The following is a 22,106-nucleotide window of genomic DNA, read 5'->3' as shown; positions in this document are numbered from 1 at the left end:
TTTTATTAGAAATGGCATGATGCGTCTCTTGTTTTATAATATTATAATTATCCAGTTATCGATTACAATCTTCCAATAATTGCAACACAATTTTAAATTAATTAAGTGGCATTTAGTAAGGGGTCATTTGGCAATGCTTTTAAGATTTTGGCATACCTAATAATTAAAAAGAATATGTGAGGTTTTACATTAAGATCTTAACTGCTTAAAGACCATTTGGTTAAAGAGCGTTTTTTCGTGCATCTTTCTGCATTAACAATTTGAAAAAAAAAAAAAAAGCGAAAAGCTCTATTTGGAGCTTCCCAAAAATAGCCTGAAATGGGCTTTAGCTTTAGTCGGCTAGATTTTCTCCTATCCAAACAAAAAAAGACAAAAATACAGATTGCCAAACTTCTGAAAAGCTGACAGTCCGTACAAAAAAACGCACCATATGAGGCCTAAGTCTTTTCATGTGGTCTTTCTAGCTTTTCAAAACTTGAAAGACCAAATAATATAGAAGCTTCAAATGAAACTTCATGTATTTCTGCATCTAAAATATTTCATTTAAGAGTTATGTAGACATAGACTAGAATACTTGCCAAACAATCTTAATTTTTAAAGACAAAACCCCAAAAATTCATTACATCTTTTGGCCATCTTAATTATCAAAAGATTTGTCTAAAAAAATTGCCAAACACCTAAATAATCAACGTTTGGCAACCTCCCATGGCTTGTCCTTTGTGACCAAAAAGACCGTCAAAGCATTTGCAGCCCTAAATTAGCAACAACTTCTCACGAATAAAAACATGCAAGATGTGCGATATACATTTTATTTCTAAATTAATCCTATAGAATTTATTGGTAAGTAGTGAAGTTCACTTTCATTTCTCTTTTATCTTATACTTAGGGTCTCAATGGACTAAATTTGGGTTGGGCCCCATCTGATTCACAACCAATTTGGACAGACAAATAAGACATTTTGAATTGGACCAGTCCAGACTTAATACTCAAAAATATTTATTGAATTGAATTGGACCTGATCCATCCATGATGAATTTATATTGAACTGGGTTAGATTGAAGTAATATCTGGTCCATTAACAGAATATAAGAGTATGGGTTTCAATGGACCATGTATGTGTTGGACCTAACATAAATTGTAACAAGACGTGGACAACGGAAGTCTCAAGACGTGTATGTTTCGTTTCAATCACATTCAGTTTCTCGTACCTGGGTATATTTGTCTCTCTCTCTCTTTTTTCTTTTTTTTTTTTTTTTCTAAATACATATTCCCCTATTATGTAATTATACGTAAAAATAATCATTTAGTCCATCCAAACTCAACTTGAACAAATTACAACGTAAATAATTATTATTGGTCAGAAATTTGGACTGGTCATGTCGGGTCTCCAACCCAACTCAATCTATAGAAAGGTCATATATCTCTTACCCCCATGGACAACGAGATATACGGATATATGGTAGAGAAGTGCACAAGTATACTATTATTTAGATTTTAGATTTAATTTTTATGAACCTAGACTAGATCTAGATGGGCCTTATATCAAACTGGGTTCTGAAGTCTTACGAACTGGCCCATCCCATTAAAACCATAACCATTGATTTGGGCATTACTCGTTGTCGCTGGGGTAGAGACGTAAATAGTCCAGTTTAGAAGGTTATGAATGTAATATACCGAGAACTCCGGATCCCGGGCACTCCGCACAGTAGCAACTAGCAAAAGCCGGGGAAAATGAGGACCCTAATCCCTAATTCCTGATCAAGAGACAAGAATCTCGTCCCAGCTGTTTTTCGGTTTTTTTCCATTAATAAACGGACATTTGAAAGGCCATTACACCAACTGCTTTCCCAGCAGAATGCCGCCAAAATTCTCGACGTCGAATATTGCCGAGAAATTTATCCAAACCGCTGGAGATCACCGTTCAAGGAGCGATGGGTTCTTCCTAAGGAAGAAGAAACCCTAAAATGTTTTCGCTCGTAGCAAAGCCATGGAGCTGTCCCGTTTCTCCACTTTACTTAGAAACGCTGCTCCCTGTTCTCTGCGGAAGCTACTCCCCTTCTCTTCATCCTCCTCCTCAGTGGTTAAGCCTAAGTTTTCTGATTACTTTTCCGATGATCCCGACGGTGGGAGCCCCGTTTACCGCCATAAGCTTCGGTTTCAGCGTCCGACGACGATTAAATGGCGGGAACAGTTCTATAATTCTGTTAGCTTTATTGGGTCGGTCGTTTTTCCCTTGAAGAAGATCTGTGTTCCTGATCGTTTCGGTGTTTGTACCTTCCTCGAAGTCAGATCCTCCCGTTGTCCGGAACGTTCATTCAGGTGATTTCTCATTTCTCAAATTTTAGTTTACATTCTTGCCGTATTCCGTTATAATTATTGCATGCTTTGTTAGTTGTTATTTATTTGTCGATTTGTTGATTTATTTATATTTGTCATATGCTCGAAGTGCCAAGCTTGGAGATTATCTCTAAGTGACAAACAAGAGTAAATGGAAAATTCTACAAGAAAGTCATTAAACCAGCATTAATGCGTGGGACAGAGTGCTTGAAAATCAAGAAATACCATATTATACAAATGAAAATAGCTGAGATGAGGATGTTAAGATGGATGAGTAGCAATGACTAGAATGGGTAGAATCAGAAGTGAATACATGGATCAGAGAGGACTTGGAGGTGGCTCCAAATAGCAAAAAGATGATGGAAGTCGACTGATGAGGTCATGTTCATAGATGACCAATGACTAATAAAAAAAATAAAAGATGACCAATGATTGCACCAGTAAGGAGTATCTAATGAAAGTAGAAAGCTCTAAAAGAGCAAGGGGAAGACTGAAGAAAATGTGATTCATGGACTTATAATTTGGCGGAAAACAGGGCTCTTGATAGAACATAATGGCAGGACAGGATTTGTTTAGCACTCCAAATAGTTGGGTCTAAGGCTGAGTTGAGTTTTCTTTTCCTCATACATTATATATGAATTCAATGTGATTGATTGATTAAATTAGTTGTTTAGGTGTTCACTTCCTGCCCTCCCCTTTAATAGCACCGGAATCTTTCACAGGATTGAAACAAATACGTTCACCACAATATATTATCTTAAAACGGTCAGTCTTTTTTTTAAGTCTGTGCAAGGGCACACACTCATTTTTCTAATGTTTTTTTTTTCATCTTTTAAGAATTGCTGAGCTCATTGACAAAATGAGGGAGAACCTCCACAGATTCTTCAATTATCTCAAGGCATTCCGAATAAATATCCTTGGATAGTGACCTTTTTGTGGTACAATGTCCTTACAGCTCCTTTTTTGAGTACACCACTCTTTTTGTATGAGTTATAAATAGTGGTCTTTGGGGATGTAAAAAGTTGTTTTTTTTTTCCTATCTTGCTTAGTGACTTATTGGGCAAGTCTGTGATCTCTCTCAGTTGTTTTAATGAAATGCATTACCTTTTCTCAAAAAAAAAAAAGGTTCTTAGCAGAAACAAGCTTGTTTACAAGTATTTACCTGGTTAATCACAACCATCTACTCGTGACTTGACCACATCATTTGCAATTTGTTTTATTTATCACACAAACAACTTTATGCATCCAATCTCATAAACTATGCAACATCTATTTATAGATTTCCAGGTATCATAGGGCATTTAAGATAACCTGGGCCCACAGAGGGCAGCATGCTTACACAGTTTAAGTTTAATATTTATGTGATCAAAATTTGTTGTTGGGAAGGTTCAAGGTGTGATGTGGTTTCTCAAATTGAGCATAATTTGTTGGGTACACAATATTTTACTCTTATACTCTGTTGTGACCAAATACTGATCACTTATTACTCCTATTTGGTTATCATTAGTTGTTCTTTTGTAGTTAATTTTTTGTAGTGCCCCATCTGTCCATTGTATGTCTTGGTTTCTCTATTCCGAGCGCTTATCATCTTGGTTATTTTGCATTTCCTTACTCTAACTTGTTTCTAGTTTTCTTTACCATCCAACACTAGGGCAAAGAAAATTTTGAAGATTAAGGTGCAATACTGAGAATTTGACCACTATTTATTAGGAAAATATGTTACTTAACTTCATGGGATCTCTTTTCAAGAATAAACAATGAATTAAAGTGAGAAGATATAGTATAATCAAGGAAAGCAATGGGGAGCCATATATTTATTCAAGATTTTAAATGATCCAACCATCAAATAAAAGACTAGAAACAATTGCTAAACTGCAGAAAATGCCTGAATAATGAGTAGCATTCCATTTTTTTTCTAAAATTTGGAGAACAATTCTGTTTTATCATTTGGTTATATTATAAGTAATAGAAACTGCCAATGTTGATTTCGATAAATTGTTGAAACTAGTCATGAGGAAAACTGCATTGTTTGCACTTCAAACCCTTGAAATCCTTTTGAAGAAACTCTTAGCTTGGGGAAGCCCAAAGGTTTTCAAATATATAACTGTTGCTAATGAATTAGTAAAATTGTTGATTTGTTAGACAATTAAAAAATAGAAAAGCAACTACCAATCTTATGATGAGAGCTCTATTTATTTAATGGTTAAGGTATATTTCTGTAAGGTACTCAAAAAGTGCAATACCTTAAGGTGTAAGTTTCTGATTTGAGGTCTGAAGCATTGTCCTTGAGCTTCATATTGAGACTATCTGGGAGGATGCTTTTTCATCTTTTACAAATTTTCTTTTGGCATACAATAGATCCATCAAGTTGAAAGTGTGCATAGATTTATCTTATGTTAGGAATTTTCTTTTTCTTGATTATCACCACTGGTACATTTGTATAAATTTCAATTGACTATGACATGGCATTATATTTTCCCTACATCTTTTACAGGATACACCATATTTTTAGATCCCTTCTTTGAACTTGGTTTCCTTTATGGTTTAAGTCCGCAATTGCTGCAACAAAACAAGCTAACATTTGCACAGTTTGTGAACAGGATTTTACTGAGTATGTGGGACAAGATGGGAGAAACATCATACAAACATTTGAGACGAAATGATCTTATTTATGTTTCAGGTCAATTAGGTTCTTATAAAAAGGTTGATGCAAATGGAGAGCTCAAAATGTATTACAAGGTTAACAAATATTAATATTTTTCACTGTTTCATTTATTATTTAGAATTTATATTTCATTCAACATATGGGTACCTTGAACTAGAGTTTCAAAACCTTTGTCAAATTTGATTGTCCAAGTGTTCAGATGTGACATACTCCCTAGGTTAGGTTAGGCTCATGCTCAGTCTTGTCTGGATTTTTTTTTTTTTTTTTGATTCTTTGATTGGTTATCTGTAGTACTTGTTCAAACAATTCATACAGACTAAACAGCTGTGAACTTTTTTTTTTTTTGGAAAACAAATATAGGGTGCCCATTTTCTTTGTTAGGCTGTCTGTGTTGTTTTTGTCAATTCTTTTTGTTTTCTTGTCTTCTTCTTACTCTTGAGGTTTGGGTGGTTTAACCAGAGTGAAATACATTGAAGCGTGAACTGCCAGTCTATGAGCCTAATGATTCACTGCCTGCTCTGGCCATAGAAAGTTGCCTTGAACATGTGCATTTGCTGAGATAAATCCTCATTTTCATGATGGTGGGCCAAATCCTTAGAGACCGGGACCACCAACATGAGGGGCCAAGTTAGTTTGATCCGTGACTCAAGTGTTCTGAAAAGGAATTGTCTCTGAAGAATTTTCTAGAATCCTTACTTTGCAGTTCATAAATAGAATTTCCTGATGGTTTAAAATTTGAAAAGCGTTCCACCTTTGAAAAGTGTTCCACCTTGTCTATAGCCCGTATGTTGAAACATATGACATGCTTAATGCTCTCTCTCTCTCTCTCTGTTCCTTTAATTATTTTTGCACATAAATCCATCAAAAAAATTTGCACATAAACACCAAAACCAAGACAACTATAAGCATTTGGACCATTCTGTTGTAGATTGACAAGACTACCAGTCCCATGTCATCATTCTGATCATAAAGTTATTTCATACAATCAACTATTTAACATCCAGGCATGGTTCATATTGATATGCATTTTTTGTTCTGTTTTGTTTTTTTTTTGTGTGTGTATTGCGAGTTTGTGTTGCCTAAAACTCTCTCACCATCTGTCTATCTATCTATTTTGCCATATCTTTTCACAGTGGTCTTATCAAATCACCTTTTATCATATAAAAAAAAACTGAAATCTTTTAACTCCCCTAAATAAGCATATTGCTGAACCCAGGATATGATATGATATGTATCGAATGTATCCTATCAATACTTTGAACCTTGCATTCCATGTCCCTACTAGTTGATTCATCACATAGCAAGGCCCAAACAACTAGTCATTGACCCATCAATTTGACAACACTAACATTTATATTCTTACAAGAAAATACATACATAGATGTCTGTTTATGCACATATATATGCTCTTCACCACTACAAAAATTCTGAGCTTTTCATATTTCACACTCCAATCTTTTCATTCTGCTCCATGCTTCAGTTCCCACTCCTTCCACTTAGTTAAATTTGTCACTTAATGAAATCCTAAAATGTTTGTAATAATTATTATTGCCCAGAATATTATAGCCTTGCTGGTTCACAAGGCTGGAAGGAGCCTTACCATATAACCTCTGTTGCTCAAATTTTTTCATAAATGTTTAATTTAATAAATACCTTTACATTTATCTAGTTGGATTCCAACGTGGTTGAGAATAACACTTTGCTGGAGAATGATAGGTCATGGTCTGCAGTGGTCTTTCTGGATGTACCTTATAAACCCCCTGGAACAATGATCTGTTGCCAACATTTCTTATCTTTCTTGTACTTCATCTCTCTTCCGATCCATTTGCCAATATTAAGAATTATTTAATTAGTTGACATTGGTTTATGCATGAGCCTGTTTTGTGCGTGATAGATGGAGTTATTAAGTTCAAACTAAAGTTTCAACTTATAATTGCATTAGATTCCATTTCTTTCTTGTAGATTTTTCCCTAAAATGGCTTTCATGAGGTTAATGCTCTTTCATATTATTAACTTCTCACAGGTAATTGTAAAGGAATTAAACTATGTAGCACAAAATGGTCGACAGCAATGCTGCCAGAAACCTGAGAAATCAGGGCCAAAAGAAGAAACAATCTCCACATCTAGCATGTCTGATAACAGTATGTTTCTGTTGCTGGTGTTTTTCTCTATTAAAATATATGACTAATTCAAGTTCCAAGTTGAAATTCCTTAGCATACTCATTATTCATAATTTCTCAAGCCATTACCTCTTAACATCCTAATTTCCAATTTAGCTGGAATAGGTTCGGTTCAATTATAGGCATGCATCAGCAGAGGAACTAGTTTGTTAATAGACTGATTAATTACAATCAGTTTCATTCGATATACCTTCTCCAGCATTCAGCTCCATGGCATTATAGCATTGTCTAAAACAGAAATTTTAGAAATTTTGAGGATTTCCAGCCTGCCAAACTGGTAGTGTCTCTGGAGTTCCAGATATGGACATGAGACCATAAACTGCCCACCAATGTAAGTCCCAGCAATCTAGGATCTTGGGAAGGGTGGAATGGATTAGGACCTAATCTCAGGTACACATACACAGATTTATATGCCTTTCATCCTAATCATCATCGTCATCATCCAAGCCTTATCCCAACTATATGGGATCAGCTTCATAAATCCTGTTTCGCCATTCCATTCTGTTTAAAGCCATATCAATTGTTAAATTATGGGCACTTATATTTCTAGCTACTTCAACCCATGTCCATTTTGGTCTACCCCTAGCCCTTGTCCCTTGAACTTGCAACAGATCACTTCTTCTTTTAGGTGCCTTCACCCTACTCCACCACCCAAATAGAAGTATTCATATGGTTATCCCTCCTGGTGTAGACCAATTTCGTACAAGCATTGGTGACAGTTTTTTCTATGCTTTACACTTCATTGTGGTGTATTGTTTTCATCTTAAGTACGTGTTTCTAGCAAATTCATGATTTGTTTGTAAAAGCCATGGTTCGAAGTACCGATACTCTTGAGTCTTGATATGAAAACTTAGCGTATCAAAAGTTTGTTTCAATCGATTCTCTTATTTTTTTTTGTTTGATAATATGATAGTTGGAACGTCACATCAGATATTAAAATAACCAAACTCTTACAAATTAGCATATTGGTGACCCTGGAAAACATCACATATCATATGATATGGTATGATTCATATTTTTTAAACTTGGTATAAAGTATAAACACGGGAGAGATAAGAACTAATCTTGTAAATGTTCATTCGGTTGATGCTATCTTTAGATTCTTCAGACGTGGAACAGAAGAAGAGAGACCGTCTTTATTTGTGGCAAGTGTTTTTTGTCAATCCTTACGAATGGTGGGACAATAGGCGTGGGAAAACCAATTCTAAGAGTCCAGATTTTAAGCACAAAGATACTGGTGAGGTCCTGTGGATCGATGAAAGGGACCCTCCCTGGGTTAAACGACTGCTCCAGCTGCATGACTCTACAATGTTAGAACGAGGGCATCAGGTACTGGTGAATCGGCGGCCCAGAATGACTGTGTGGAAATTTGAATAGTGGGAGCTCATCTTGCCGAATTAAACGGTTCAGCTATAATTATCCGTTGGCTTGGCTACCAAATGAAAAACAGAAATTATGGAACAATATCTTTATGGTAACAGTATTGAAGTTTGGACTCTGTTGTTGCAGGATATGGCTCCATACCACTTATGATTTGTCTCATATTACCGTTTATTCCTTCTTGTAGATAATTATTGTACAAAGTTATTTTTTAACCATTCGGATATAAATTCTATTTCCTATGTCACAAAAGTTGTTTGAGCCGTTGATTAATCGGAGATGATGTGCTGAGTGTCATCCGCCTGTTTTATATTTCAGAGTTTTCCTTGTTCTCTTCATCCTGTTATTTTCTTTGGACTTGGGTCATTCTGATACATCTTGACAAGGTTTTAAGAACTGGGTCATTCCGGAAAGGGAACCGCTTTGGCCGCCGGTTCTAGGTTAGTGGTTTGATGGTTTGGGTCAGCAACGGTTCAAATGGTTGAGTTAATAACCCTTCTCTGCTTTTAACATTTTTTTGTTATTTTAGTTTTTTTTAATAATCAATCTTTTGCTAGTAAATCATCGATTTTCAGCTGCTTGGGCCAATATCACCAAATGGTTCTCCTAGTCCTAGGGTGACTTTTTACTTCTAGAGTATTGATTTAGAGTATTTATTGATGTAAACAGTTATTTTTTTTGGATAACTACATTGCATTACACGTCAGAAATTTGAAATCTACTGTAGATTTGCAACAATTTAAAATTTCAAACACTTCCACCTATAACATCAATACCTGATGAATCAATTTTTGGTGATGTATCAATTTTTGTGCCAAGTATCTCGTCATTTGGTCTGCTTCCAAGTAGCCGATGATTCAGAAGTCGAAGTGAACCTCTGTTGGATGAGGACTTGGATGTCGAGCTGACCAGGCCGAGTTGGGGGCAGATTAGGTGTCGAGTTAACTGGGCCGAGTTGGGTAGGTTAGATGCCGAATTGATTGGGCTGAGCTAGGCAGGTTAGTTGACAAGTTGACTGGCTGAGCTAGGCAAGTCAAGTGACGAGCCAACTAGAGTGTCGAGTTGACCAGTGTGTCAAGCTGCCTATTAGGGGCCGAACTGACCAGAGTGACGAGCTGCCTATTAGGTGACGAACTAACCAGAGGGCTGGGCTACCTATTAGGTGTTGAGCTGACCAGTGGGTCCAGTTGCCTGGTGGAGAGCTGGATTGATTGTTGAGCTTCATCGTTCTTTAGAGACCTGTAAGAAATCAATGTCAAAGGACCCGAGGTGGCTAACTCGGCGATGTCGCTCTAATTCTTAAGTCAATACTCTCATAATAGATTGCGAGCTAAAAATCACAAAGTATGAGAACTAGAATATGCTTACTCGCTCCCATGCCATTGGGGTTGGTGCTTTTATATAGGCATAGTTTGGCATGGGCTTCACGCACCGCATCTGAGATTTTTGAGAAGTCGTCTAAGTGGTCTGAGATTCCCTGAGGTAATCGCCATGCACGTTGACCACCCTCCGGATCGTTTGGCACACGGGCCAACTTCCAAGGATCATGGGAGTGTTGGGATATGCATGCTGAATTTGTTGGCGAGCATGTCTCGCAAGTCGCCAGGTCGGCACCTGTGCCAGGTCGCGCCAGTGCCAGGCCGCTTGGTTGACGCCCGTGCCAGGCCGCCAGGTGGGACACCATCGACTTGGCTAAGGCAAGTTGTTGCCTAAGTGGTTCTGGGTGTCCTCTACTTGTTCCGAGGTGCCACGTGTCACAATATCATTGGAGGGCCAAATCCGCCCTCATCATTTGCCTCCCACTCCCTAGCTAAAAGTAACTCGGCAAAGAGAGTAGATTGCTCCGTTTGGCATGAAATCACTAATTCGATGAGCCCGTAAGCGTCAATTCAATTCCTTAGGATCTGGGAGCGAATCGTAGTCCACTCTCCTTACCCTTGATTTTGCCCATGCCGAAGAGGTGACTGGGTCATATGTGGTGCCGAAGTCTTTGCCAGTTCGGCACTTTAGCCTTTAGGCTCTGGGAGCAACTCGTAGTCCACTCTCATTGATCTTTGATTTTGTGCATGCCAAGGAGGAAATTAGGTCTTACGTGGTGCCGAGGTCTTTTATTAGGTCGGCACCTTAGAGCTACGGTTGCACTGCATCAGCCTCGTTAGTGACTTCGGCTTACAAGAAGCTACTAGGAGCTCGACCTACGAGGGCAGCACTATTGACTTTAGGTCACCAACGCGCATAGGAGCCTTGGAAGACTCAACCGGTAGGGGCGTCCATGCAGTCTATTGGCCGCCTACTCCTGCGGAAGCCACGAAGAGCTCATCTTTGTAGAGGGTACCTCACGAAGAGGACTGATGAGGCTTTATTCGAGTTGAAATAAAGGTGGTAGAGTTGCTTAGTCGGTTGGTCATTAACCTCCTGCATAGTCTTTGATTTCATAAAAAATTGAAACTAAAAGGTAAGAACTTAGCTTTCTAAAAGAAGAGGACTTAGCCTTTCGGAGGATGAGAACTTAGCTTTTTGTAGCGTTTCACACAGACGACGCCAATTGATGAATTAATTTTTGGTGATGTATCAATTTTTTGTGCTAAGTACCTCGCCATTTGGTCTACTTCCAAGTGGCTGATGACTCAGAGGCTGAAGTGAACTTTTGTTGGATGAGAACCTGGATGCCGAGCTGACCAGGCCGAGCTGGGGGCAGATTAGGTGCCGAGTTAACTAGGCCGAGCTGGGGGCAGATTAGGTGCCGAGTTAACTAGGACGAGTTGGGGGCAAATTAGGTGCCGAGTTAACTAGGCCGAGCTGGAGGCAGATTAGGTGCCGAGTTAACTGGGCCGAGCTGGGCAGGTTAGGTGCCGAACTGACTGGACCAAGCTAGGCAGGTCAGGTGACGAGCTTACCAGAGTGCCAAGCTGCCTATTAGGTGCTGAGCTGACTAGTGTGTCGAGCTGCCTATTAGGTGCCGAACTAACTAGAGTGCCGAGCTGCCTATTAGGTGACGAGCTGACCAGAGGGCCGAGCTGCCTATTAGGTACCGAGCTTACCAGTGGGTTGAGCTGCTTGGTGGCGAGCTGGATTGATTGTTGAGCTCCGTCATTCTTTAGAGGCCTACAAGGAATCAATGTTAGAGGACCTGGGGTGGGTAACCCAGCAAGGTCGCTCCGATGCTTAAGTCAGTACTCTCATAGTAGATTGCGAGCTAAAAATCACAAAGTATGAGAGCTAGAATATGTTTACATGCCCCCCATGCCATTGGGGTTGGTGCCTTTATATAGGCATAGTTTGGTGTGGGCTTCACGCACCACATCCAAGATTCCTGAGAAGTTGTCTAAGTGGTCTGAGAATCCCTGAGGTAAGTGCCATGCACTTTGACCACCCTCCGGATCATTTGGCACGTGGACCAACTTCCAGTGATCGTGGGAGTGTTGGGATATGCATGCTGAATTTGTCAGCGAGCACGTTTGGATATGCATGTCGAATTTGTTGGCGATCACGTCTCGTAGGTCGCCAGGTCAGCACCTGTGTCAAGCCACTAGGTCGGCGCCTGTGCCAGGCTGCCAGTTCATGCATGTCCCAGGCTGCCAGTTCGCGCCTGTGCCAGGCTGCCAATTCGCGCCAGGGCCAGGCTGCCAGGTCACGCCTGGGCCAAGCTGCCAGGTTGCGCCTGGGTCAGGCCGCCAGTTCGTGCCCGTGCCAGGCCACCAGGTGGGACACCATCAACTTGGCTAGGGCAAGTTGTTGCCTAAGTGGTTCCGGATGTCACCTAATTGTTCCGAGGTGCCATGTGTCACAATATCATTGGAGGACCAAATCTGCCCTCATCAATACCCACTCGTACATTAGCATCAATTCCAAGTTAGTGCCAACTCCAATTGTAGGACGGAGATAAGATTTGTTGGGTGGATTGAACAGTAAAATCCCCCTTTTTTTGTCCATGTGGCTATACAATGGGGTAGCCCATCCCCAAACTCATAATTGCCCAATTGCATACGAAATTCAATCTTGTGTTTTCTACAACCAGCTAAAGACCTTACCAATTAGCAGGAACATTTTTGTTTCCAGCATAAGTTAATAGTGTAATAATACACCTACATTATATACTTTCATATAAAAGAAGTCCGAATCAACTACCAACAAGATGCCATTAATACAACTTATAAATAAGGTTCAAAATTTTGATACGATACACCCTGTATCATACTGATAACTTCCCGAAGCCCCAAATAAGAGGTGTTTCGGAATTTGGGCTATTTCAGGGGGCAGGCAAGCCTAAAGCCTCTAAAATAATTTTGAAAAAAAAAAACTAAAAAAAGAATTTATTAAGACTATGTTTGATTGCAATGCAAATAAATTTGCACTGATGCAAAATCATGGCACTGCAAATTCTGACATTTTTGTTTCAAAGTTTAGCTTATTTTGTTTGATTGCAGTGCAAATAAAATAAATTAAGATGTAAAACAGAATAAAGTAAAATCTAAAACAAAATTAAACCAAAATTTATATTTTTTACATTTACACTCATACATTTGTACTAATGCAAATAAAATTGCACTACAACCAAACACAGCCTAAATATCAAAACACCTGACACGTCTATTTGTGCATATCCATAATTTAAGCCTTGCTTATGAACATGATGTGTGGCTATTTATCATGTTTGGAAGCCATGTTGACAGCAGATCCGGATACATGTCAGATGTTAAGTTACAGATCATGCATATCGGAAATTATGGTGGTAACAGATCCGGAGGCATATGAAAGGTATCAAGATAGCATATTGGGCAGAAAAAAATAATGACGCTAAGGACTCCACATTTGACTGCTCCCAACGTAAAACTGTTCCAGCATGATCCGTGGCCTCCCATCTCACTATTGGGTTCCATCAACATCATGTCTGAGATGAGACATGATCTCTTTCTTACACCTGGTGCCTCATATGTGTTGGATTAGATGGGTTACTGTAACTTTGGAGGAGAAGCTCTGAGACACGTCTTAAGATACTGTCTTTAGAACGTTATTTGCCCCCACTCAGTTTTACTGAGTTTGTTATTGAGTTATAGGCAAATTCGTTCATAGGATACAACAAAGCCTTGGGCGAGAATCTGCAACCAGCAAAGTTGAAGAGTCTCCAAAGAAACCTTCTGTGAGACTGTAGTAGATCAGAGAGAGAGAGAGAGAGAGAGAGAGAGAGAATGAGTGAATTTCGAAATTGTGTGATTTGGAGTTTGATTCATGCTCCTTAAATAATTTGTGAAGATGTATGAAGAAAATGTAGGTGCTGGTTTAGAAAATGCACCTTGAACAGTCACAATTTCAAACATTGTGACTGTTTAAAAAGTAGTTAATAGTTAGTGACTGTTAACTTTGAATTGTGCCTCTTGATCACACCCGATCGAATCGTGACCGTTGATCTCATCAACGGTGATCAACAGTCAGCAACGCACCAAAACCAAAGCCGCCCATCATGAGCAAAGTGCACCTCTAAAGTGCCTCATTGCACCGCACACACGTGCACACATGCGTACGCGCGCGTTGTGCAGTATCAAATCCCCATACTCTCCTCTACTAATTCTAAGGAGTGCAAATCAGCTCATAGTGAAATACTGAAAACAAAACTTATAATTTTTCAATGTGGGACAAGTTCAAAACTGGGTTTTGTAAGAGAAAAACCGATTTTCAATCAAGTGTGTAGGTGCAATTTCTCATGTAATTACCCATATCAAACCCATTGAATTTAATCTCTTATGAGATTAAAATCCAACGCCTCACATGCACATCTTACCATGTATTAGAAATATTTCTTATACTTATTCATGGGAGATATTTTCAATGCACAGTAGATGTGTCTCTGAGGCACCCATTTCTGAGGAACAGATGCCATCACATCTGAGATGTGCAGACATAGATCATGTTATAATATATTGGGATGGCTTTTTGTTAGGAGCAGATCGCAATTCCTTTTGACCTCCCAATATAAGCCCTCACGCAAACTGAATCTAAAACTTGTAATTCTATATGCTTTTATATTATGATGATAAATATATTGATTTGTATCAATATTGGCGGGTGAACCCCACAACCATAATCCCTTGGCAAGTGAACCTTATCTCTAAAGCTGTTTATTTTTTAGACCTGAAAAACATAAAAGTAAAAAAAGATTGATCGATTCAAGGATTGGTGAGGGAGAATGCGACGGACCATCCCTGTTTTGTCATCCAAAATGAAGACTTGAAGCAGTGGCTGTACTTGAGGTTCAGTGTTTCCATTGGTTCCTGTTGATCGTGATCTTCCAATAAGGTGGTAAAAGAATGGAAAGAAATAAAAAGAAATTGAGAAGTGGAAGATGGGTAGGATTTCTTTTCTTTTTTTTATAAATGATTAAAACCTCCTCTGAAGTTTCTCATCATTGCTGAAAGCTCTTTTGAAGTTGGTAATTACAAATACCTCCCCTGAATTTTTTGATGCAGTTGCAATTAGTCCCCCATTGTTAGAATCCTCTGACAAGATGCACAAAATATTAAGGTTAGTTTTTACAGAAAAACAATACAAACTTTATAAAAAAAAGTTTAAAATTGTAACTTAAACTTTATATGAAGAGGGAATTTGGAAAATAAATCAATTTTTGGAAAAGATATTGGAAGGATTTGGGGTAGCAATTGATATGATAGCATGGGTATTTTGGACATTTTCATACTTCTTATTAGAGGATTCTAATAAAATGGGTCTACTTGCAACTGTTTCAAAAGTTCAGGCGAGGTGATTGCAATTATTAAACTTCGGGGAGGTTTCAGCAATTTACCCTCTTTTTATAGATTCCATCTCTATCATGATTCTGAATTATAAAGAGGTTCGATTGTAGACCAAAGGGGTTCCAAGAGAATGAGAGCATGTTGTCCACATATACAACCAAAATGTGTTATGGTTCATATACGTAGACCCGAGATTTTTAGGCCAAGTTTGGGTGTGTTTAAAAATAAGTGCTTATTCAAGAAACTCAAAATTTCATCTTATTTTTAAGTACTTATACAATAATCACTTATTCAACAATTTACTTCCAAAATAATCCATGGTTATATTTCAAAATGTCAATATTTCCCTTTGATCAAGTAACATAGGATTTGGTTCCGTTATCTTTTTAAATGAATAAATACTTATCAGAAAAAAAGACTATCAAATACCCAATATAAAATAAGTGTTTATTTAAATAAACAAATAAAAAAGTCAGGTGCCAAATACAAATATATATTATTCGAATAAGCATTCGTTTTAAATACTTGTTTTTGAGTTGTATACAGAAAAAATTAAGAGAGAATATACATGTGGCACCATGATTGGTGGCTCAAACTCTCTATCCTCTTTTGATGCATGTCTAGACTCTCGACCCAATAGCCCATACTTACCACCTGGCCAAACTAAGCATTTTTCCCTGGAATTTATTAACATGACAAAATTGAGGCTTTCAAATGACGACTAAAATTACCTGGAAATTTATTTGACCCGACCCATTTCATGCTTCGGGATCTTGTCTATAAAAAGTGCTCGTAGTCATAATACCCATGTTGAGAGAGGCTTGAGAGATTGCCACCCAGGCTGTCGGGTCGGGGCCCCATCCTGTAAGTACCACCACCCCCACTTTATACTTTATGATCAAGTACATTGACTACGCTCCAACGGATAAGAGCAAAACCTCTCCAGTCTCTCCCATTTGCATTCATCAATTTTACTCCCAACTCCTCCTACTCCTCTACCCGGTTGAGAAAAAGGAAGAAGGAGAAATGTGTTAATGTGATACGTAATTATTTAGTGGTTGAACGGAAAAGGTAGGACCATCTCTCCTGTTCTACTCGAAATATCTACACCACATTAGGTTCCCGCTTTATGGAAATTGGGCTGGTTTGTATCATCCGGTTACCGTAGAGGGGGTTCGGAATCGTTTTACATTTACATGTAGGTGGACCATCTTCTTTTTTCACCGTGCAAGATGAATCAGCCGAATCAAATGGTTAAACTCATCCTACATTTCCCACTCTCTCATGATTTTGGGACCTACCAACAAAGGAATCACGTATCAGTGCTGGCCCAACTGTAGATCAGATCGTCATGATCTTGAAAAAATTAGTTTGGTTGCTCTTGAGGCTTCCTTGTTACCATCAGAACCGGATCTAATGCAACGAGACTATCCAACCCATATTTGATATTTCCCCTACAGGCTAGAGGCTACAGCTCGCCCCATCAATGACATATTGATGTCTATGTAGTTTCAAAGAGGCTTGTGGGAGGGTTCTCTAGATGTTTGAATAATGTTCACAGTAAACAAGGAGAGCACAACTCCATTGATAGTGTCAATTACACTTCTTGTTTCTTGAGTCTCCTTCTATTCAAGTCTCTATGCCCTCCCAGTTTCATTGCCATGTGAAGAGCCTCTTTTGCTGCCAATGCCTCTGCTCAGTTGTTAAATAAAAATAAGCATTGATGGATGGAATTTTTATGGGTGTATTTGTTCTTTGTGACCAATAATATGGCATGTTTCTGTGCGTCCTGTAAATAACCCATCATATGCCAGCTACCATTACTGATACTGGTAGAAGTACTAGAGAGAGATACAGACCAGATTATATATAATATAATTATTTAAATTTTGGGATCCAAAGAAATTTAGAGGTTCCCATCATTTTCACTCAAATGCACTATAACAGTTTGATTCTAGAATCACAATATCTATGTGGGCTCACCATATCTTGTCCAAGAGATTCAACTTTAGTCCATTTTTTTCATGAAAGTGACTGTTCTGTCCAACTCTAAATCCCCCCTTCTTCCTATCCATATTATCTGTATTCTGTTACTGTACAGTGTATATAGTCATATGGCTCCAGATTGTAAATTTTGAGTAATTCTTGGAAAATGCATTGCTTTGTTCTTAAGGTAATTATAGTTGTGGATTTGGAATTATGTTAGTGAGTTTGTTAGTTGAAGAGTGCCTTCTGAAACAGGTAACACTGTTATGGCATGACAAAGCTTCATCCCACAGTGCTTTCTGTTGTGTTTCATCAGTTCTCGACTTGTCAGTGATGCCATGCAAAGGCAACTTTAGAGTATTATACTCCTTAACAGTCATGGATAATCTGATATCCTAACCAAACCCATGTTGGATTTGAAATGGAACTGCTCTCAGAGGTTAAAGAGTGTTGTTCTCTGTCACTCTCCATGGAAAATTCAAGTTTTCCTCAAGCGAAGGTTGCTTCTAACTAATCACTCCAACGAGTCAAGCTTGTGCTGAAATTTACTGGAGAGATTGACTAATTTGATGAATTCAGCATCAACAACCGAATAAAGGGAAATTCCTGGAAGAAGCAACAAGGAATCCTGTAAGATTCCGTGGCATTTGGTTCCACATGACATTGTCGGGGAACAATAGATGCACATAGGATTGGAAGTCATCTGCTAGCAAGGAAATGGAGAGAGGATATTAGCTAGGAATGGTCTTAGCTTCTCTCAGTTTGCTAGTTGGGACAAGCAACTATAAAGTTGGGGTGTTCTTTAATGATTCCCACTTTGTTTTTATCCATCACCAAATTGTAATTTGACTTTAATTGGATTAGAGAATAAGCATGAATATGAGGAGGACCATCAATATCCAACATGAGAAAAGAGGCATTGTCTTTATTCTTCTCCTGTAAATAACCGATATTTGGTTTTTGTCCAGTCTTGTCGCCCAGAGTTCTTGTTAGGAGCTTCAAAAGTTGGTCACAGAAGAAGAGATTGTAAGTTACAGAGACATAGAGCTATACACCTTCAGTGAACCATGAAATGATAGATGCATACTGTTTTTGGCTTATATAAAGGATTAAGTACCTTCTTTCTATTGACCCTTATAAATAAAGTAGATGAATTCTAAGAAACAGGGAGAAAATATGATAAAACAATTGTCCAGCAATCCAAAAAACTGGTTTATCTTTGTCTTAACTTGGAAAGAAAAATGAAACCTAAATGTGTCCCTCTTCCCCTCCACCCCAAAAAAGTGGCAATATCAAGACTTAAGTGATCAAATGGGAAGAAAAGAAAGACATTTATCATGAATTGGGAATTAGAATCGAGGGCGAGTTCAGGGTCTTCAGTTCAGACCATAAATGGGTACCGAAGCTGAGATGCATGCCAGAGTTTTTCCGGCGAAGAAAAAAAAAAGATAAAGGAATATTTCTTTCTATAAAATGCAATAATACATCCAGAATTCTTCCAGCCGAACGATTTCCTCATTTCCACAAAAAATAACTGAAAATTCCAGAAAATAGTGATCTTTATGTTGTAGAAAAAAAGTTTGTCCTGTTTTGTTCAGGCAGAATGGATATTACAATGGACCTCCTTATACCGACCAAAACTAAATTATAACAAAATTTCAAAATTTCTGTTTGTGAAACCTGCAAAATTTCATAACCTCCCTCCCTCCCTGCCTCTCTCTCTCTCTCTCTCTCTCTCTCTCTCTCTCTCTCTCTCTCTCTCTCACTCACTCACTGTATCCTTTCAAAGGGTCTTTCATTCTGTATGCTGTATTATTTGTTCTTGTTCATGATCTAGTTACCGATTCATGGTAGTTAATCTCCAAATTCATGGTGGATGTCCCTATACATCATCTTCGCCTGACTTCTGATGGTGGCCTTTCCAACTGTAGCTCTCTGATCTCCCATCATCGTCATCTTCCATGCTGTCACCACCTGTAGTTGAGAGACCTCCAGCAGCCCCTGCTAGCTGAAGAGGACCCTGGGGAGAGCCAGATTGGGAAGTGCTCGGCTTGGGGGAAGGCCCATAATGATCTTGGGGCATCCACAGTCCTCCCAAAACAACCACAGGTTGATTTGCAGGGGGTGAAACAGCCGGAAGTCTTCTGGTATGAAGCCTGTATTTCTGAAACACCATGATATTTGCAAATTCATCACCCGGAAAGGGCAATTAAACCCAGAAAAAATAGAAAGAAAAAAACAGAAACAGAAGAAGACCCACTTGCAAATGGCTTTTCACTTCGTCGTTGGTGAGTCCATCCACCTTCATCAATTCTCGGATTTGCTTCGGAGTAGCCACTGCAAATAAAAAATAAAAAGAGTAATCAGATGAAAAAAAAAAAGAGGAAAAGAAGTAACCGGTTCAGAGATACCTATTAATTTTCGTTTAGAAACGAAGAAACAAGGAAAAAGATCACAGCGTTACTGTCACTAACTTCCCATTTTCACAAATTCAACAATATACAAAGCACTTCTGTTGTTTCAGTACTGAATTATAACCTTGAGATCCTCCAAGCTGTTGCAGGGCATTGACGAAACGACGATGTAACTCGGGCGACCAACATCTCCTTTGCTTCCTCGAAGATTGCTGCTGCTGCAACGTGTTTTGTAGATTCGATTGAGTATGATGTTTGGTAGACGAGGAATTAATCACTCTGCTACTAATGATGCTCTTTGAATTCAAATAACCGGGACTGGCTTCAATACTATGAGTTCTGATTCCAGGAGTTAAGAGCGAAAGCGCAGATATTGGTAAGACATCTTTATCCTCCTTCACCACCGTTGCAGGGAAGCAAGAATACCCCTTGAATGGCATAAACGCCCCTCCCCTGCTCCTGTATTTACATGGTTGGAATGCATTCTCAGGTACAGAGTGATCATCTTCACCCACCTGTCATTAAATAAGAAGAACCCATCTGAACTAAGCTTCCTATGTATATTTAAATGAAAGAATGGATTTTCTTTCAATTAAAATTTTCATAATCACCTCTTTTCTGTCTACTGTTGATTTTTTATTCCTATCGTAACAGTTATCCTTGTTAGAATAACCGTTGCTGCTCCAGAGCTGTGCAGTGCTCATCCAGCTTTTCTTGTCTCTGCAATCATTTTCCTTTTTGGGAGCTCCATCTTCGTCGGAATTTCTCTTTAGCGGGATGAATTCTTCCATTACAGGTCGAACATCAGATGTTGTACACTGCATTGCATGCTCCTTCAATGTTATGATAGCTGCAGCGAAAATTAAATAAGAAAGGAAACCATTAAATATAATCAACGAAAACTAAAAAGAGAGACAACATTAAAGAATGAAAAGAAAAACCCACCATCGTCCAAAAGAAGCATGCAGAGCGGAAGCTCTCGTTTAAAAGCATCAATCTTCTTCATTTCTTCTTCTAGCTTCTTGATGTACTCGTCGAGCTTCGACAACCGCTCGGGAATATCTTCGATTGCCGAGAGCTCTCTCAGAAAGCAACAAATAGTTTTGGGAGCCTGCCACGGCTTGAAATCCAAGCTCAATTCCGGCGAAGTGGAACCCATTTGGTTTCTCTTGCTTTTCTCAGATCTCTCTGTCTCTCCAGAACCGAGTCCAGATAACACGAGCAAAAAAAAATGGATGGAGAGAGAAGGATTTATACACAGTGATAGGATGCCAAAAAACCGGAATCCGGGGATAACAAAAAGAGGTGGTTTTGGAAAACCAGAATATAGAGTTAAAGAACACGAAGATTCTGTTGCAACGCCGGTTTTAGACAGCACAAAGCTCACCCTCGGGTCGTCGCGTATCCGATTCCTCACTGGGTAAACGCGGTTTTCAAACGAGTCACCGGGGGAACCACTTGTCCCAGCCTCCCAGCTCAGCCGAGTGGGAATCTCCGACGAGTCGACGACCGTACTCGCGGCAGAATATAAATTTTACTTCTATGTTCTATACTCAATTGTTTTTTCATTTGTTGCTTTGTTTCTGGCTCGGCTCGGTAAGATTCTTCGGAGTAGGTAATGTGAAAGGTATCACCACCGTATCACTGGGGTTGTGCTGATCAGACGTCTCCTTTTTCTCTTCTCACTTCTCTTTTCCCTCCGCACTCAACCACCCCACCTTCCTTTTTATTACTACTAGTCTACTACTACTACAATTACGGTTCGTAGTTTTTGTTGGGGTCATGGCAGAGCTGGCCCAAAGAGACACGTGGCCACTCAGTCATCATCCAATCACATCCGCATAGCTCGGCCATGTTAGCTCAGCTCGATCATGTTGGCTCAGCATGTCGGCATAGTCCAATCGAGCTATGTTACTACCGTGCTTCCCTCGCCTTATCCCTCCAACCACGTCAGTTATACGTCACACGGATAAGCCCGACTATGGATAAGGTTGGGAAGACAACTCCGCCGAGGAGTAGGACTCTACTCTGGTAACCTCAGTGGAGAGCTCTATCCCGATTATCCCGGAATCCTAATTCGACCAGGAGACGGACCCCCTGCCTATAAAAAGGTACTCCATGCTCGAGGTAAGTGAACCCAACTTCTAGCACCCATACCATTATTTTGCTCGGACCAGCACCGTCATTGCTTGGCCCGACCATCCACTACCCTCTCATTGACTTAAGCATCGGAGCGCCTACTCGGGAATAACACCTCGGGACTCTGACTCCTTCCCTTGATCGCATGTTACATAGCGCGACGCCGTCCTTGTAAGCTCAGCACCGCCCAATCAGCAAGAATCTGGTTGCTCTCCTCAGTTCATGCACTACCTCTGATTCAACAACATCAGATTGGCAT

The 22,106-nt window shown here is 39.3% G+C and overlaps 2 protein-coding genes across 2 annotated transcripts; one reads left to right on the top strand and one right to left on the bottom strand.

The window, feature by feature from the left end:
• Positions 1-1,667: 1,667 nt before the first annotated feature.
• On the top strand, positions 1,668-8,859 carry LOC148851109 (protein OSB1, mitochondrial-like). The gene is made up of 4 exons (XM_088946689.1): positions 1,668-2,319; positions 4,938-5,076; positions 7,026-7,143; positions 8,282-8,859. Exons 1-4 carry the CDS (start codon positions 1,988-1,990, stop codon positions 8,557-8,559), a joined length of 867 nt encoding a protein of 288 aa, XP_088802815.1. The 5' UTR covers positions 1,668-1,987; the 3' UTR covers positions 8,560-8,859.
• A 9,976-nt stretch (positions 8,860-18,835) lies between these two features.
• LOC148851108 (transcription factor HHO5-like) lies at positions 18,836-21,409 on the bottom strand. The gene is made up of 5 exons (XM_088947808.1): positions 20,654-21,409; positions 20,320-20,558; positions 19,833-20,223; positions 19,555-19,631; positions 18,836-19,458 (listed from the first exon to the last, which is right to left on the bottom strand). Exons 1-5 carry the CDS (start codon positions 20,865-20,867, stop codon positions 19,177-19,179), a joined length of 1,203 nt encoding a protein of 400 aa, XP_088803934.1. The 5' UTR covers positions 20,868-21,409; the 3' UTR covers positions 18,836-19,176.
• Between the last annotated feature and the right edge of the window lie 697 nt (positions 21,410-22,106).

The sequence above is a fragment of the Nelumbo lutea genome, chromosome 5 (assembly GCF_056320005.1).
Source record: "Nelumbo lutea isolate HS-2025 chromosome 5, American lotus-T2T, whole genome shotgun sequence".
NCBI lineage: Eukaryota > Viridiplantae > Streptophyta > Magnoliopsida > Proteales > Nelumbonaceae > Nelumbo > Nelumbo lutea.
Note: the sequence above shows the minus strand (reverse complement) of the source record. Positions and strands in the feature narration are given on the sequence as shown.